This window comes from Typha angustifolia, chromosome 14 (assembly GCF_048772165.1).
Source record: "Typha angustifolia cultivar Huaian chromosome 14, ASM4877216v1, whole genome shotgun sequence".
Taxonomy (NCBI): domain Eukaryota; kingdom Viridiplantae; phylum Streptophyta; class Magnoliopsida; order Poales; family Typhaceae; genus Typha; species Typha angustifolia.
In genome coordinates, this window is record NC_133252.1 from 823,912 (window position 1) to 840,439 (window position 16,528).

Sequence of the window (16,528 nt, forward strand, 5' to 3'; positions counted from 1 at the left end):
TGTGAAAATCTAGGACAGAGTACTCGAGTTGAAGGTGGGTAGTGTAAGTAGTATAAGGATGTGATAGCTTGTTAATAATTGGACAAGTTTGAGTACGAAGGGAGGCCTCTGTTTTCAAAATATTTGGCAAGAGGATGGCAATTATGGGCCAGAAGTTTCCTTTTTTTTTTGTCTTCTGATTTGTACCCTCTCTGCAATGATGGTTCCATCCAGTACTACTGTTTCCCTCTCAGAATTTCATTTAGAGGGCAGTACTCTTATATATCGTGTCTGGATAAAACTGCTATAAATAAGGTGTTATTTTTAAAAAAAATCCTGTAAATAGATCCAACAATGGACAAGACGAGACGAGACTAATAGAATGAGAACAAGGCAGAGCACTCAGTATAAATGAACGTTAATATAGAAGATTGTGTAAATTAAGCATAGAAACAATACAAGGTTCTCTAACAAAAAATAATAAAAATAATATTGTGATAATTTGTCTCTTAGAGGGGGGGTGAGAATGATTCATTCCTGAGGGCCCCCCCAAGAAGGAAAATAAAAAGGATATCGATTGATTTATTGAGACTTTGTATCTTTACTAGCTGACCAACGTGGATACAGACAGAATCCAACTGAAGGTTCCATCAAAAGAATAGGGTGTGGTTGCATCGCAAGCATGAACAGAATAACAAATGTCCGGCTTCAAAAGCTTCGGCACCCATGGTGTGTGTGTGAGAGAGAGAGAGAGAGAGAGAGATCGTATTTACTCTTCACATTCCTACTACAAGTGCTGTTCATTTGTTGCGCTTCTTAGCTTCACTGTAAAGAATAACACCAGTGACTGTGAGGGCATAGCCTAGCATTCCTGTCACAGATACTGGGTTCCTGAATATAAGAATTGAGACAACCACTGCCACGGCGCCTTTCGCATTTCCGAGAACCTGGCGAAAACCACAGAGAACAGATTAAATTACTGCTATTTAGCACTTTGCAAGATAAAACTCAATAGGTATCAGAGAAAACAATTGGATGATGAAGTGTAGTACTACTACTAGTAGTATTTAGTTGAACACAAGAACATAATAATGGAACAACAGCTAAAAACAGAGCAACCATCGTACTAAAAAAAAAAGGAAAAAGGAATAACATTTCAGATAAGAGTATTTTACGCATGAAAGAAAGTAAGAAACAATAACAATCAGATCCAAAGAAAGAATGCAGAGCTTTTCTAAAAATGAACATTGAGCATATCTGACTAATTATTCAGTACACAGGTACTGGATACAGAATACAAGATTATAAAAGATAACAGATTCAATGTGCAAACTTACATACATAATATATGCTTTGGTTTAATACAAAAGGGACGGGACAAATTCACTGTGCATATTACTCATTATTCACTCTTTTAGGAACAGGAAAATTTTGATATTGGTGTTGCGAAAGACAGTTTGCCGGCAGCCACAACTCTCAAAATGAATTCTCACAGAGTTGACATCTGATCCTAAATAGTCCTTGTTATCTAAGGGTTCCATATATTCCCACATTCTGCAGTTTTTGGTCCTAATATCAATTGGTGTATGATTTCACTCTTAGAAATCTCTGCACAATACCATCCACATCTTCTAAATTCTTACTAAATACCGTCAGGTTATTCAAAATGAGGTGAAGCGCTAATTTCTGCCTCTAGTAGAAGTTATATAACTATTATTGTCTTCCATTTTCGTTATATCTACGCCATTCTACTCTAGGTTCTACAATTAGTCCCAGTAAATACTTGTACTCTCCTTTTTTGATCCATAAATATTTCATTCTGTTGTTTTAATTACCACAGCCTACATTGAGGCAAACGTGAAACAAAATTAGGTTTCATGCTTTCTTTTCTTGCAGCTCTAATATCAATATAGAATGTGGACTACTGAATTCGCTAGTCATGAAAGAAGGCTCTATGTTTCAGTGGCACAGAATTACAATCACATCTGAAAAGGAAGGCACTAATACCAAGGCAAGCAGACATTCGATATTTTCCAGGTCATGAATTAAAATTAGTTCCACATTCAGATTCCACCGAGTCATATAGAAAAAACAGAACCATAGGTGTCTGAGACAAAAAAAGAAGAAAGAATATCTAGAAGGTCATACCTGAAGAGTCAGTGCACTGGTGTGATTAGTGACCAAGAAATTGGTCAAATTCACAAAGTATGCCAAGCAAGAATTGAACAACAGGTACCAAATAATTCTGAAGTCTTCTCTAGCAAGTGATAGCGTGATGCCAACCACATTGTCCTCCATAATGATTGTCGCAGGAAGTAAAAGAACTACAGCTATTGGAGCCATGTATAGTAGGAGATTCATAGAATTAAGCTTTTCCCTGTAAACAACAGCATCAATATCAACATCCACGTATAAAAGTTCAGATATGAGCATCAATGTAATATCTAGGAAAATTAAACTTAAATTACAACTAATAAATAGTTCTGATTTTGATGCAGAAAGAACAAGTTTAAGAGACAGATGAATACATAAAGCAGAGAAATGCATTACCCCTCAGAAGACAGCAGAATCCCTTGCAACACTGTTTTGAGTGCCCTTGCAGCAGTTGCACCAATGCACATTATAAAACCAAACAAATGGAAACTCGGCTCTCCCTGTAATGCATAGCATGAGATGGCTGTTGGTTAATTTGTTTTCAGTCAGCATTTAAATTTGTAAAAGATTTCAAAGAAAATTCTGAAAGAAAAAAAAAATCAGTCGGAAGATAAAGTTTACAAGAATTGTCGTCGTGCATAAACTTGAGAAGACCATTAAAATGTAATCTATCTGAGAAACAGCTGTTCCAAGCACTACCTAGCTAAACTCAATTGTTCAACAACAATCAGAATGAAAGTAGCACCACTATTCCTGTGGGAAAATTGCGAACATCTTTTTTTTTTTTAAAGCTTCAGAATTATCTTCCTGAACCAATCTCACAATTACCCTTCAATAATTTTATTGAGAACAGTAACCAACAGAATTGTTTTATGTGAATTGGCTAGATCATAGTTATGTCATTACATGCACCAATCCCTTAGCTCATTGATGTTCTAGAAATTAAAGAACCAAGTTCTCCGATCTAAAATTAACTATATATCTTTTCTCAATCTTAGTTGAGCAGAAAACCACCATGTGACAGGAAGTTTTAGTGGAATAGGAATACCTAGATGCCCTGATGACAGGTGTGAGAATTTGCAAAATCTGCAGTATAGTGAAAAGAGCACAAATATACACTGGAAAATGTTCCACTGCGTGATAGATCAACTAATCCATTCTTTCCATCATCAATAGAAGCTCCCAATATCCAAGATCAACTCTTACAGTAATATGCAGTAAAATATAGGAAGACCTAAGATGCAGTTTTCTAGCCAAAGTTCCCTATTTAATCACAAATCCCTCAATTGGAGACAACCAAAAATAACCGTCCGTGAAATTGATGGATTCCAAGACCCATACATGATTTCAATTATCAGATTCATCTCAATCAGAGAAGCACGCAAATTTCATCACTTCACAATGGCCATTAAAATCTCAACATCTGATATCCATTCGGCAATTCTATCTCATATAAAATGTCCTAAATAAAAAATTTGCAGCAGTAAGCAGCAGAAAATCCTTACCCCGCTGGCGATGATGACGCCGGTGACGACAGGGACAAGCGTAACGTACGTAATCCACGCCTCACGCTTGACTGTCATGAGGTAAGCGAACACGGCGGTAAAGAACGGCGTAGTGGCGCCGACGGCCTGGTTGAACGACACCGGGAGGTACCGGAGCGAGATGTTCCCACTGACGACGGAGCCGCAAAAGACGAGGCTAAGCGCCGCAATCTTAAAGAACTGGACCCGAGATCTGATGGTCTGCATCGGGACGATCTTGAGCCAGGCGATGGCCGCGTAGCTGAGGAGGGAGCACGCCGTCATGTGGCACATGGTGAGGAAGATCGGATACTTGAATCCGTAGTTGGAGAGCAAGTACTTGTTGAGGAGGAGGACGCCGATGTTGGAGGAGTACCAGGCCGTGACCAGACCCACCGTGAAGAACCGGCCGCTCGCCGCCCCCGGCGACGAGGACCCCTTGCCGCTCATCTCTCTTCCTCCTCCGATCACTCCCCGATTCTCGTCGATCTGTGAGTGATCCGGAGCGGAGGTTCTATATATATGAGATTGGATCTAAAGAGAGGTATGGGTAAAAATAGGGATTTGGTGTTAGGGTTAGGGTCTGGGGATGAGATCCCAAGGAGGGAAGAGGAACGGATCTGAGGTTGCGGGGGAGGAGACTGCGAGATCTGGGCGGGGAAAATGGGAGAGGGGGAGAAATGGAAGGTTAAAGAGAGAGCTGGGTCCAAATCGGACCTAAATATTCCTCCATGAGCCGCTACTTTGGTTAGACCGGACCGGAATACGACCCAAATCATTATTTACTTTTATTTTTTTTTATTAAGTTTTTTAAGCCTATAAAATAGCCCAATTTTAATTAATGATTATTCTACGAATTTATGACAAATTTGTTTCCCACTTGTGTAAAAACTAGTTTTTTTATATATATATATATTTTTTTATTTGCTTTGTAAATTTATTTTTTGGGCTTTCTTGCTAAGCCCGGTTCAAGGTGGTCGAAGGGAAGAAAAGTCAACGGCGATCTCAGGGAACCGCGGGTGGCGTGGGAGAGACGAGGTCGGCGGGAAGTAGCTGAGGTCAACGTGGCCGTGAAATGCGGTGTGAAGGACGACCACGTGTCGTTGACCTCATCTTTAACCTTTATTTACGGCATTGCCACCCCCATCTTCGATGGAGAAGTTAACATAATGAAGTTGCCATCTACCTAATTTATAAGTTTATTCGTCAAACTTTCTTCTTACTCGTAGTTAGTAGTTCAATAAATTTAGTGTGTTTGGTTTGGTAACATTGTTATTGTTGGACGCTGCCAGCTCAACCTTCATATTGCCATCACTGTCGTATTTTGCTGTCAAGATTAGGGAGAAGGTTAGGTTGTTGTTGTGGTCATGGATGCCTGGCTATTTTGCAAATTTTGAAGAAGTCAAAGCCATGTGTTTCTTTTTCCATCTGGAATCTCCATCACAAGGATAGAACGAAGTGTTTGGACCTAACTCGGAAAATATGGAATTTGAATTCAACACTATCATATCATGTAATCATATAAAAAATGTCAATATCTACCTAATTTTAGTTCTTATGGAATGAAAGACTCATCAGCAGCTGCAAAGAGCTAGGAGTATTTAGAATGGCAAACACCTTTAACTGATGAGTTCAAGCACTAGTCAATCTAGCCGATAATAAAGGTCATAGATTCAATTACCCCAATATCAATTGAGGTCAAAATTTTTATATATTTTTTACTTAAGTGTCATATATCTATATATGATTTGAGCTCAGTTGTCCAATTTATACAATCGAATAAGATTTTCATTTGTCTAGCTTATAATTAGTTTTATAGCTCATCATCTATTAAAAATAATCAAACTGTGTATTGGGCAGAAAAGAATCTCTTTACTTTAACATTGGTTACAGTACAAACTACATAATGTGATCAAAACTTTGAACAACATAAGAATGTCCTTGACGAGTGATAAATTTGATCAGAGAAGGAAGCAGTAGACTGTAGTAGTAGCAGTAGTAGAAGTAGATAAATATTATTTGAGGTGACACAAGTTCTATGAACCTGTTCAACTACAGCCATGAAAAGTTTACCATGAAATACGTTGGTAAACGAGCCGATGCGATACAATTTTGTTACAGATGTGCATCATGGTAATGCAGGTTAGAGAGAATGAAAGAATTCAATAGGCTGATCAAATAAATGGCAGAACTCGATCTTCATGTGCATGCTGCTTTGTTAACAGAATACGCCGCCTCCTTTTCTTGAACCATTTCAGCTGCAGCCAGTCACCTGTTCCACTGCCAAGCAAACTGTTTGCAAATTAGCAACAGAATGTTTTGAAACTGAGCTAGTGATCATGAGTTCAAATATCGTCAGACCTTATCATCCACATCTTTCTTCTATTAAAACAACATAAGCCTAGACACAACCAATTCAGCTTACCACCGTCTCTAAAAGCTTGAGAGGCCATTTGTATTTCAAAATGTTGTATTTGTACAAGGCAATATATAATATAAAATCAATAACATTCTCCGAAATATTGTAAGAAAAACATATGTAATACTCTTCCCTTATTATAGAAAGTTGGAAAAAAGAAAATGTTTTGACATCTACTAAATTTAACACTCTTGATTGACACTTTGAGACAATTTTGTTGGACCTATAAAATAAACGGTTATTCAAAAATGCATGTTAACCCAGTATTTTCAAACACATCGCAGCAAACAACACATAAGTTGATAAGTGAGCACTAATGTGGTACCTGTGGAAGGAGGAATTGCAGAAGGTTTGGAGATGATGGTTGGAATGGCAGCCATGGCGGCGCCGGTTGTAGGAGGGAAGAAGTGAGCAGGGAGACCCATGCCCTGAGACTGATGGTGATGATAGTGATAGAAGGGATACATAGGCAGCATTGCATTTGGAGCAATCACTCCTTGAGCTGGGTAAGAGAACTGCTGCCCTTGTAGATATGACCCTCCTGCTGCAGAGTGGCTCAGCTTCTGCTTTCATATATAATACAACTACATCAGTATCTGCCATTCCTCATGAGCAACTATTACAATGCAAATGTCACAGCCCCACAGAAGGAGTATTCATCAAATCATTAAGGTTCCATGTCAAAAAAGAAACAAATTATCCTATTAAAAGTAGGTGATTAGCCCAAATGCTTTCCTTTTTTTTTCCTGGCAAATGTCCGAAGTCTCGGCTTCATTAGTAAACCTTATAGGAACCATCACAAAGTATCCAAAACAGTCGAACAAAACCATTAGAATGTAAATCCTTAATAACTCCCTTTCATAATAAGAAAGTAAAGGGAAAACTTAGATGCTTGATTCGCAAAACTAAGCTTCTTGTGAACCTTGTGAGTGGCACTCTAAATCTCCATAAATTCTATCTAAGTTCCATCTCCGCTCCCCTAAAAGACAAATGTAGTCACTATTATATGGTTTTGAAAACTTACTGCATTGTAGCCCATATCCGTCATGTAAGTGGGAGAGTACCTAAAAAGACAAAGAGATATTAGTAAGGCACCTACTTATATGAGCAATTAGAGTGGTTTAGCCTATAACTATAATGATTATATATTTTTTTAACTTTTCTTTTCCCTTGCAGAGGTCACGTGCTCCACCACGAACACCGAACAATTACCGAGTTACAGGGTGTTGTGGGTCCCAGGTCGCAGGAACATTGGGTCCACGTGGCAGCGACCGAGTCATGGCATGTGCGTTATGTGGGACCATCGCACCGTACCCATTTGGACTCATCGTAATCGGATCGAATAAGAAGGAAAAAAGGATCCGATCCGATAAGAGAGGTAGAGAGAGAGAGAGAGAGAGAGAGAGAGAGAGAGAGATGGATTACGTACCCGTAGGCGGCGGCGTAGAAGGGGAGCACACCCTGGTAGTGATGGGGTTGGAACGGCGACGGCGACGGCGGCGGCGGCGGCGCTCCAGAGGGGTGGTAGTACCACGGGGCCGGTGGTCCTGATGAGACCCCTCTCGATCCAACGGCTATCCCTAAACAAAAATCCATTTACTTAAAATATGATTCGTCGGTTTTAATTTCGAAGTACATTTACGATAAAACACATAATAAATAGGTCATATATGAATATTCCATAAATGCAATTTACGAGTAAGATATTTATTTTATAGATTATATATAGATCTCTTGAACTATCATAAATTTTATATACATCTTTAAAACTTTTTTCTTTAAGTACAATTATTAGAAATCCTAGACATTCTGAAACAGTTAATAAATATTAAGGTAAAAAAAGAAAAAAATAATCTCTACTTATAATTCGTTTTTATTTTCTTTTAAATAAGGATATAAAGATCATAAATTTAGTTAAGTGTGAGATATGTGATAATTTATTAATAAAATAATAAGAAGAAATAACAAAAGAGAGATTTGAAAGGCTTTTTTTTTTACTAAATTATGAGGAGCTAATATATTGCATATAGAAATTCTCTCCATAAAATATCTAATTTTGCGGTTCTAATTTTCTAAAGGTGAATATTTTGTACGGTAAAACTGGGGTGAAAGATAAAATGGGAGGATAGTTGTTGGTTACGGAGAAGGGGAGGATGTCACTTATTGTAATAAAAAGCAAACCGGGGGGTAGAAGTAGAACCTTGTTGGTGAGAAGCCGTGAGCGGCGCCGGATTAGGAGCCGGCGTGGCAGGCGGCGAGCCGCGGGGCCTGGTCTTGGCGCCGAGCGAAGCGAGATTGCAATTAGCGCGGCGGCCATTGATCACTGGTGTGGCGTCCTCGCACGCCTTCTTCGCCGCCTCCGCCTCCTTGAACGTCACCTGCATCGCACGCCCCCCCGTCCCCAAAAATGAAAAATCCCATCAAAACCGAGAAAAGACGAAGAAGCAATCCGACGGGAGGAGGAGGAGGAGGAGGAGGAGGAGGAAGAGCTCTCACAAATCCGTAGCCCTTGGATCGGCCGGTGATCTTGTCGGAGATGATGACGGCTTCCAGGATCTCGCCGTACTTGTCGAAGTGGTCTCGGAGGGCTTCCTTCTGCGTCTCCCAGGCCAACCCCCCGACGAAGACCTTGGTGAGCGTCGTGTCGCCGAACTGCTGCCCCATCCCGGAATCACGGCAAAGTCGATCGGTTCCCTGAATGCGCAAGAGTTTTTAGAGATCGGAGGGAGAGGAGGGTTTTATAGAGGAGACGAGAGGGGTAGAGAAGGTAGAGGGGTGTGGGGGGCATCAACATGCTCTTCTTCTTGTTACGCCGTTGCTGAGACTGTAACACGAAACGGATGCATCCCTTTGATACCAATTATTTACAATAAACCTTTTCTTTTACTTTTATTTTTTATTTTCTTCTGATGGAATTATTTACCAAAAATACCCCTATCTCATAAATAAATAAATAAAACTACCTAATTCGTATAAAAACTTAGATGCGACATCTAATAAATATTATATATTATATATATATTATTAGTAGTCATCTTAGTGCTGACTATTTGGCTTAAATGATGCTTTTTAAGTCATGAGAAGGTTAGCTCGTTATCTAACCCAAATAGCCTGGGAGATCCTTGGGACTAACTAGTCCTTGGGAATTAATCGATTTATTCTTTCTTAATTCGTGGTAGCTGCATCATGCTGTAATAAATAAAGTTCGAATTTTGACGGTGGATATTAAAAGGGTTAATTTAGTGAAAGCGAATAGCTTTAGTATTACCTTTCAGTTTTCTCTTTTGCAGGTCCTCAGGCATGCAAAGGCTTTGCATGACCCATTAACTGTTTGCATGAATGGAAAGTTGTATGTTAAACAAATAGCTTCTCTAAATTTTAAGAGTGATAGAGAAAATTTGAAGAACATCTCTCTCGTGCTCTATTTACTAACCAGGGGGAAATCAATTATTAATACTTTTATCCATCTCAATCTCATCTCATCGTATACTAAGATGAGGTTTTTACTAACAAATCCTGGACCACTTAAAGCCTTTATTAAAAATCTCGTGGAAACTACCACCAAAAGCGAAGGTCCTACAATTCCAACAGAAACACCGTAACGGTATTCTCTCCACAACATAAACAAATAAGTAAATAATTATAAGCAATAATATAACGCATTATATCATGACAACAACCCAAAGCTCCAAAACCTTCAAACATGTATATATATATATATATATAATAAAATTACAGCGTGGAGGGGAGAAGGATTAGCATGATGCAAACATTATCCAACAACATAAAGACAACTACTTCCCTTATGTCCCGCAGCAAATAAAGAGCCAAATCCCACCAGCTAAGCTCAAGTGGGCCACATGATCTCTCTCTCTCTCTCGCCTTCTTCTTCTTCTTCTTAGTGGCTGTAACGTGGGCAACTGTACTGCAACAAAGTTCTAGAGAGAGAGAGAGAGAGTGGTCAGGTTGTAAGGTTTGACTGAGAGGGGGAAAGAAGGAGATGGGGAGAGAACGAGGACCAATGCATGGGCTGGGAGTTAGCTGGAAACTCTGAGACGTGAGCTGGCCATGGGGGAAAAAATATAATGAAGGTCAGAGAGAGAGAGAGAGAGAGGTAATAGTTGCATGTTCGAAGGTTAAAAAAAGAAGATAAAAGAGCAAATCAAGCTTTTCCTAACAAAAGAAAGGAAAAAAAAGCATTGTGTTTAATTAATATTCTATCTTTTCATTGCAAGCAGGAGAATCACTGTGAAGCCAATGTCCTTGACGAGAAGTCCTAGTCTTAGGTGAGCTCACTCAGTGAAGGCCCAAAGCTTATAAGTTATTAAGTGAATCACTATATATTAATATTTTATTTTTCTTTCTTTCTTTTTACTGTTTGTGTAGCTAAACTCTCACACCCAAAAATCCAGGAACTCAGTTGAATTTTAGAAGGAAAAAAAAGACCCTTTTAAACTGAATAATAAGGGAGAGAGAGGAACAACTGGGAGCAAGTTTAGCCTAACCCAAATTGGTTGGTGAGTTTTTTTTTCTCTTACTTTAATGCAGATTCCGGAAAAAAGAATTGAAATGTTATGCTCTTAATTCAAGTTTATGGCTTTAAGTGTTGGGGATTTATATATATATATATCCCAAGCAACCTGGCTACCTCGTGGGTGAGCTCATGGATGTGTGCTGGAAGGCAGACATGAAATGATGGCCACCCAATGGCATCTGTCATTCTTCTCCATGCGTTTAAGCTTGAGGAGGTGCCTGACCTCTCTATCATACGAACTCCCTCCAAATTCTTTTGTTTTTATTATCATTATTTTTCTTTTAAAGCCCTACGGATGATGGCTATCATAGTTATAATGAACTCCTCCAAATTCAGGTGGATGAATGGATTATGTCCTTTTGTTCCGTCTTGGATCCCCAATTGAAATTGCTAACATTTGGGTTAATTAAATAACTATTATATTCTTAATATCTGAAACTGATCACTTGAGGTTCATATAATTTATAAAGTTTTACACAGTTAAAAAGATCGATGTGCCTTAAGAAAAAAAATAAAAAAGAGCTCTAGTTTTGTAGACATAAAATGTCATCACCTCCACTTCCACTGTTTCTTATTCCCACAGCTAAAGCAACAGCAAAATAGTGGAGAAGTGCAACTTGCAGAGGGTCTAGTCTTTTTATAAATGGAGTCTCCCACATTCTGTACTACCAGCACTCAGTGCTGGCTTTGGTCTTTGCTTCCTTGCAACTTGCTGCAATGCAAGAAATCAAACATATGCCATTGTCATGCAACGAATGCCAGCTTCAAATACATGAGCAAAATGCAGATGCTAATAATAGTAGTGCTCAACACAACACTTATTAGTTGTCCACCATGCAGGCTTGCTGTACTATCAACAACAACAGTGGTGGTGGAGGGACCTTGAAATGTACTACTACCTACACAAATCCATTGGCAATTTGGGTTATCATATTAGGGTATCTCTTGTTCTCTCTGGTACTAACTTTGTGATGGACATGACCCTATAGACAATGCACACTAGGGCTGGACTCTAATGGGAAGTATCATTAGGCTAGCTGTGTTACTCTAATAAGGGAGTAGTTGTTTAATTGCAATGTGGAGCTCACTGTGTGGTTGCCATGCCACATCACTAGATTCTAAGTATTTGTCCACATGCAGACTAGCTGTGAAAGCTAGCAACTTTCAACTACATTTGGAGTTAAATGCAAGAGGTAAAAAGTATAAATCTTGCTTATATTACCTGAGTTAATCTGATTCAAAATTGCATCCTGATAACATTAATCTATTCAAATTTCTACTTATTCTGTACTTAATAAAGAGGGAGAGAGGGCAATGAATCAAGCCCAATAGCCCAAACCAATCAACCTAATGCGGCAGTATGCTGAATATTTAATACAGCCAATCAAATAAATGGGTCAGTCCCATTACATATACGCCATTTGAAAGTAGATCGACCAATGGAGAATTCATCAGCAAAGTTAGCAGTATTACCTCATATAGCTCATGGGCATAACATAAGCATCTATAGAACGAAACGGAAAGAAATTATCATCTTCTAAAATTTTCTATATGGTGGCAAATGGAAAAGTTTTCATCCTGAAGCACAAAATATGAATCACATTAGCACTTCGCATAATAGAATGCTGCAAGGAAACTCTAGAGATTACTAAGTTAATGCATGAAAATGCTAAACTGAAATATATGAAACTGGTAAAAATAAAATAGAAGCAATAAGAAAAACAAATACGCATGCTTAAGCAGCACGTAATAACACCTGCAAACTTAATTAATGTTCTTAACATATGTATGCTAATATTTGTCGAAGCTTGTTCGACAACACTCCAAATCTTCAGACTGAGCACCATCTCCAGTAAATAACCGCATGTATCCATAAGGAACAAAGTTTTGACTATTTCCAAATCTAGCACACAGTTAAAAGATTCCTTCAACTTAATCAACTAGATTTCAAATCATTAAAAGCGCAGATCTTCCGCGACCAGAACCATAGATTAAAATGGAATCTCATTACAGGGCTGTCAGCAAAAGCAATTATAAATGGAACATCAGCTTACCTAATTTATACAACAGTCCTTTATATTGCTCTAAAGCAAACAGTGCTCCTAGATCATATGAAATCTATGGCCTTGCCCTGTACACAAATGAAAAGGTAAAGATACATTGAAGATGATATGATCCTCATGCTTTTCTAACCAAATTCAACAGTTAGACAAGATCGCCTGAAAATGGCCCTAATAATTTGTGCTCCTTACCCGAGAAGGTTCACAGTGATAATCCATTTCCTAGCTCTTCAATGCGCATGGCATCGGACCCAGATGCATTTTCTTGAACTACAAAGGAACAACATGGATAAGAGTGCGAACAAAATAAACAAAAGCTATATACCAGCACCCAATAGTAATAAGAAGCAACCAAAATGATGGGATACAATTACCTGGAGCATTTGGATTGCCACCTTCAATGGGTTTAACCTCTTTGTTGTCCTGCAATTCTGAAGAAGCTTTTGGGGTTGTCTGCGAGTAGTTAAGACGATAGCTGACAAGAGCTGGACCAAAAATGCTGAACTTTCCTGCACTACTGAATGCTACCTCTGCATCAGCAAGCCTGCTGAAAACAACTCTAGCATCACTTGCTTCTTTCAGAATTTCTGTTTCTGCTTTCCTAAGGGGTCCATAACGACTAAAGAACTTGATGAGATCACTTTCAGATGGTAGGGCTTCTGAGTCATTAAAATGCAAAATGAGAGAAGTTGGTGTGCACACTTCAACTTTTTCTGTCAAATTGTTTGCCGAAGAATCAGCTTCCATTTCATGCTCAATATCAACCTGTAATTCTTGTGCTGTGCCCAATACAGGGACCGAGTGAAGAACCAAAGACTCCTTCAGACCCTCCTCGTTCTTCTTTTCCCCCTTAATATGAGATCCTCGTTTCCTTTTTTGACCTCTGGATACTGATTCTTCTTCAGCACTCTCACTGACAACAATATCGGACCAATAGGAATCTTTCATGTGACTAGGTGGGGACATTTCTGGATAGTCCAGCTCTGAATTGGCTGATCTCCTTTTACCATTTCTACCTCCTATAATCTCCAAAAGCTCCTTATCATCAGAACAACCAGATGCAGAAGAGTCCTTGTATTTAGTGAAAAAGCTAACTGTTGTAGAGAGAAAACTGTAATTATTTGTAGGGTCAGTTGCAGATAAACATAGTTGTGAAAGCATCTCACTAGGGGAAGAATAGTCCATTGGAGTAACCAAAAAAGTACGAGGATCATCAGCAATAGCATTTTTCCTAGGTCTCCCCCGAGGTCTCTTTTGAGATGCTTCACCATTAGATGTGAGAGTGGCGGGCAACTTCTTACGTCCTAAGATATCAAATGATTTCTTCTTATTACCACTGGAATCAGAATCAGAGTCGTAGACCTTACATTTTCTGCCTGATAAACGTGAAGAAGCTCGTACTCTAGACCCACTTCTGCCACCATCTACAGAACGAGGAACATCTCTCTTGTCCGTCAGATCAGACAGTCTCCTCTTCTTTCTACCATCTTTGGATGAGCTCCCTATATGCCTTGACCTTTCATTTTCAGAAGCTGAATGAGAAGTTTCTGTCTCTGGGGACTCTAGGTAATCAACATCACTTTTACCAGATCTTTTCCTTTTAGCACGTGAAATCCCGGCATTTTTTCCCATTCCTTCACCCATGACAAACTCAGTAGGATCAGGATAACCCTTTGAGCGATTAAATGCCGTTAACTGAGCTTTAGCTATCACAAGCTCCAACCTATCGACACCTTCAGTTGGCAGCTGAGCTAACCCTAGGATATACTCAAGGAACTTCTCAGGATGAAAAGAGTTGGCAATAAAAGAATTATCAACAGCAGCAACTTTTGTCCCTTCCCGGAGCCCAGCATTCTCAACCTTTTGGTCTTTTAGAGTATCAACAGCAACAGTATCACACGCCATTGCCAACTCTACACGCCTTGTAACCTCCACCAAAGATGCATCAACAGCCAAAACAAATGCCTCCACACTGCTCTGCTTCTCCATCTGCGAGAAGTTCATCTGGAACGGCTTCAACAGTGACTCATCATTCCAAGCAAAGGTCTTGTCCCCAAAATATGCAACCAAGAAATGATCCTTCTTCTCATGGGTCGATGCCATCTCTGATGCACATGAAGGATGAAAGATTTGGCCAGGCCACCAAGGATGGCTCTTAACCTTACCCCAGACTAAATCCGTGACAGAAAATCTACCTTTGTTCTCATCTTGGAACGGCGAGAAGTAGCTATGCAGGTAACTGTACTCTGGCAGATGAGGCTGCTTCTTTGGCCTACCTCTTCTCTTCAACACCTTCCCCGAGTCCTCGTCTTTCTCAACTTTATTCTCGTCTTGAAATGGCGAGGAATAACTGTCGCTGTGAGTGCTATCAGCTAAAAGTGATTTCTTCTTTGGCCTACCTCTTCTCTTCGCCACCTTCCCCAAGCTCTCATCTTTCTCAACTTTACTCTCGCCTTGAAACGGCGAGGAGTAACTGTCACTGTGAGTACCGTCAACTAAAAACGATTTCTTCTTTGGCCTTCCTCTTCTCTTCGCCACTTTCCCCAAGCCCTCACCTTGCTCAACCTTACTCTCGTCTTGAAATGGCAAGGAGCAACTTTGACGGTGGGTGGTTTCAACTAAAAGAGGTTTCTTCCTTGGCCTACCTCTTCTCTTCGCCACTTTCCCCAAGCTCTCAGCCTTCTTCTCCTCATCAACATCGCCTTCTTCTCCAGGAATCGTGTCAAATTCCTTCCTTTGATTTGACTCCGCTTCCGAACCAACCATACCCAAATCGACATAATTCTCCGCTAGGGTTTCGGACACAATCTCCTGAGCCTCAACGGCAGCACCAGAGGCTGTGAAATTAAGGTCGAGTCCACGGGAGGCGGACACCGGAGCCGCATCATAGAAAGGATCCGAAGACATAGGCCGAATAAACCCTAGAGAGTAGAAAACCGTAGAGAAAACTAGTTTGCGACTAGAAACCCTAGAAAAAGAAAATCGTACTAAAAGAATGGAGGAGAAGATGAAGAAGAAACCCTAGAATTCTCTTGGAGCCCGAGAGCGTACCTGGATCTTTTTTTCCCCCCCGTAGCTTATTAATGCTGAGTGAGTCGAAAGCGTTGGATCTAAAAGAAATGGAAAGGTCGATAGATTGCTGAGGTGAGATATGGTAACTTTAGGTGAGGGTACCGCTCTCGGATGAGGAGAGATACGACAAAGTTTCTGCCGGGTCGGATAAATGAAATTGTACTCGGATCCGTTTGACCTTATGTTAGGTTTAATTACATTTTGACCTCTCAGATAAAGATTATTTTAACTTTCACCTCTTTTTTTTTTCTCTTAACCTCCTAAATTTTTAAAAATGATAAATTGATATTGCTAAACTTTTTATGGTTATAGTGATAATGATGTGTGTGAAACAAAAAAAAAGTTAAAATTCTAAATTTAAAATATAAAAAAGGACTTTAAAGGTATTTTATAGTAAGATTTATACTCTTTTAATAATATTCTGATTAAATCAATATAACTATAATTAAAATTTAAATACACTAGAATATAAAATAAGACTAGTTTATAATAGAGTTGTGTGACAATTATTTTTTAATGATCAAGGGATCAAATTGTGGAAAATAGCCTATAATTAAGAGGGTCAAGTGTAAATAACCATTTATTTTAAGATTTATGTTCCTCTTGATCGGATTCGGGCATGATAAACAGATCCAATATTACGCTCATACGACTGGTGGAAGAGGTGAGAGGCGTAGTTATCCTTATAGGGCCGGTGATTCTAGCGCGGGGTTCAAATTTTCGTCCGAGCGGTGGGAGAGGAGGAACTCATCGCCCTAGAGCGCTCATTTTTAGGCGTGATCTGATC

At 39.4% G+C, this 16,528-nt stretch overlaps 3 protein-coding genes across 4 annotated transcripts; all 3 read right to left on the minus strand.

Moving 5' to 3' along the window:
- Positions 1 to 391: 391 nt before the first annotated feature.
- Positions 392 to 4,348, minus strand: LOC140776352 (probable sugar phosphate/phosphate translocator At5g05820). Its single transcript, XM_073120019.1, has 4 exons — positions 3,639 to 4,348; positions 2,530 to 2,633; positions 2,128 to 2,356; positions 392 to 926 (listed from the first exon to the last, which is right to left on the minus strand). The coding sequence occupies exons 1-4, from the start codon at positions 4,104 to 4,106 to the stop codon at positions 780 to 782; spliced, it is 948 nt and encodes a 315-aa protein (XP_072976120.1). The 5' UTR covers positions 4,107 to 4,348; the 3' UTR covers positions 392 to 779.
- A 1,297-nt stretch (positions 4,349 to 5,645) lies between these two features.
- Positions 5,646 to 8,907, minus strand: LOC140775356 (probable RNA-binding protein ARP1). Of its 2 annotated transcripts, none has more exons than XM_073118602.1 (6): positions 8,572 to 8,907; positions 8,276 to 8,453; positions 7,505 to 7,655; positions 7,100 to 7,139; positions 6,401 to 6,638; positions 5,646 to 5,936 (listed from the first exon to the last, which is right to left on the minus strand). In XM_073118602.1, the coding sequence occupies exons 1-6, from the start codon at positions 8,737 to 8,739 to the stop codon at positions 5,911 to 5,913; spliced, it is 801 nt and encodes a 266-aa protein (XP_072974703.1). In that variant the 5' UTR covers positions 8,740 to 8,907; the 3' UTR covers positions 5,646 to 5,910. The 2 variants fall into 2 exon arrangements, with proteins under 2 accessions (XP_072974703.1, XP_072974702.1); XM_073118601.1 differs by having other exon boundaries at positions 5,646 to 5,948.
- Positions 8,908 to 12,579: 3,672 nt separating this feature from the next.
- On the minus strand, positions 12,580 to 15,778 carry LOC140775564 (PWWP domain-containing protein 5-like). Its single transcript, XM_073118941.1, has 3 exons — positions 15,721 to 15,778; positions 13,044 to 15,590; positions 12,580 to 12,939 (listed from the first exon to the last, which is right to left on the minus strand). Exons 2-3 carry the CDS (start codon positions 15,574 to 15,576, stop codon positions 12,872 to 12,874), a joined length of 2,601 nt encoding a protein of 866 aa, XP_072975042.1. The 5' UTR covers positions 15,577 to 15,590; positions 15,721 to 15,778; the 3' UTR covers positions 12,580 to 12,871.
- Between the last annotated feature and the right edge of the window lie 750 nt (positions 15,779 to 16,528).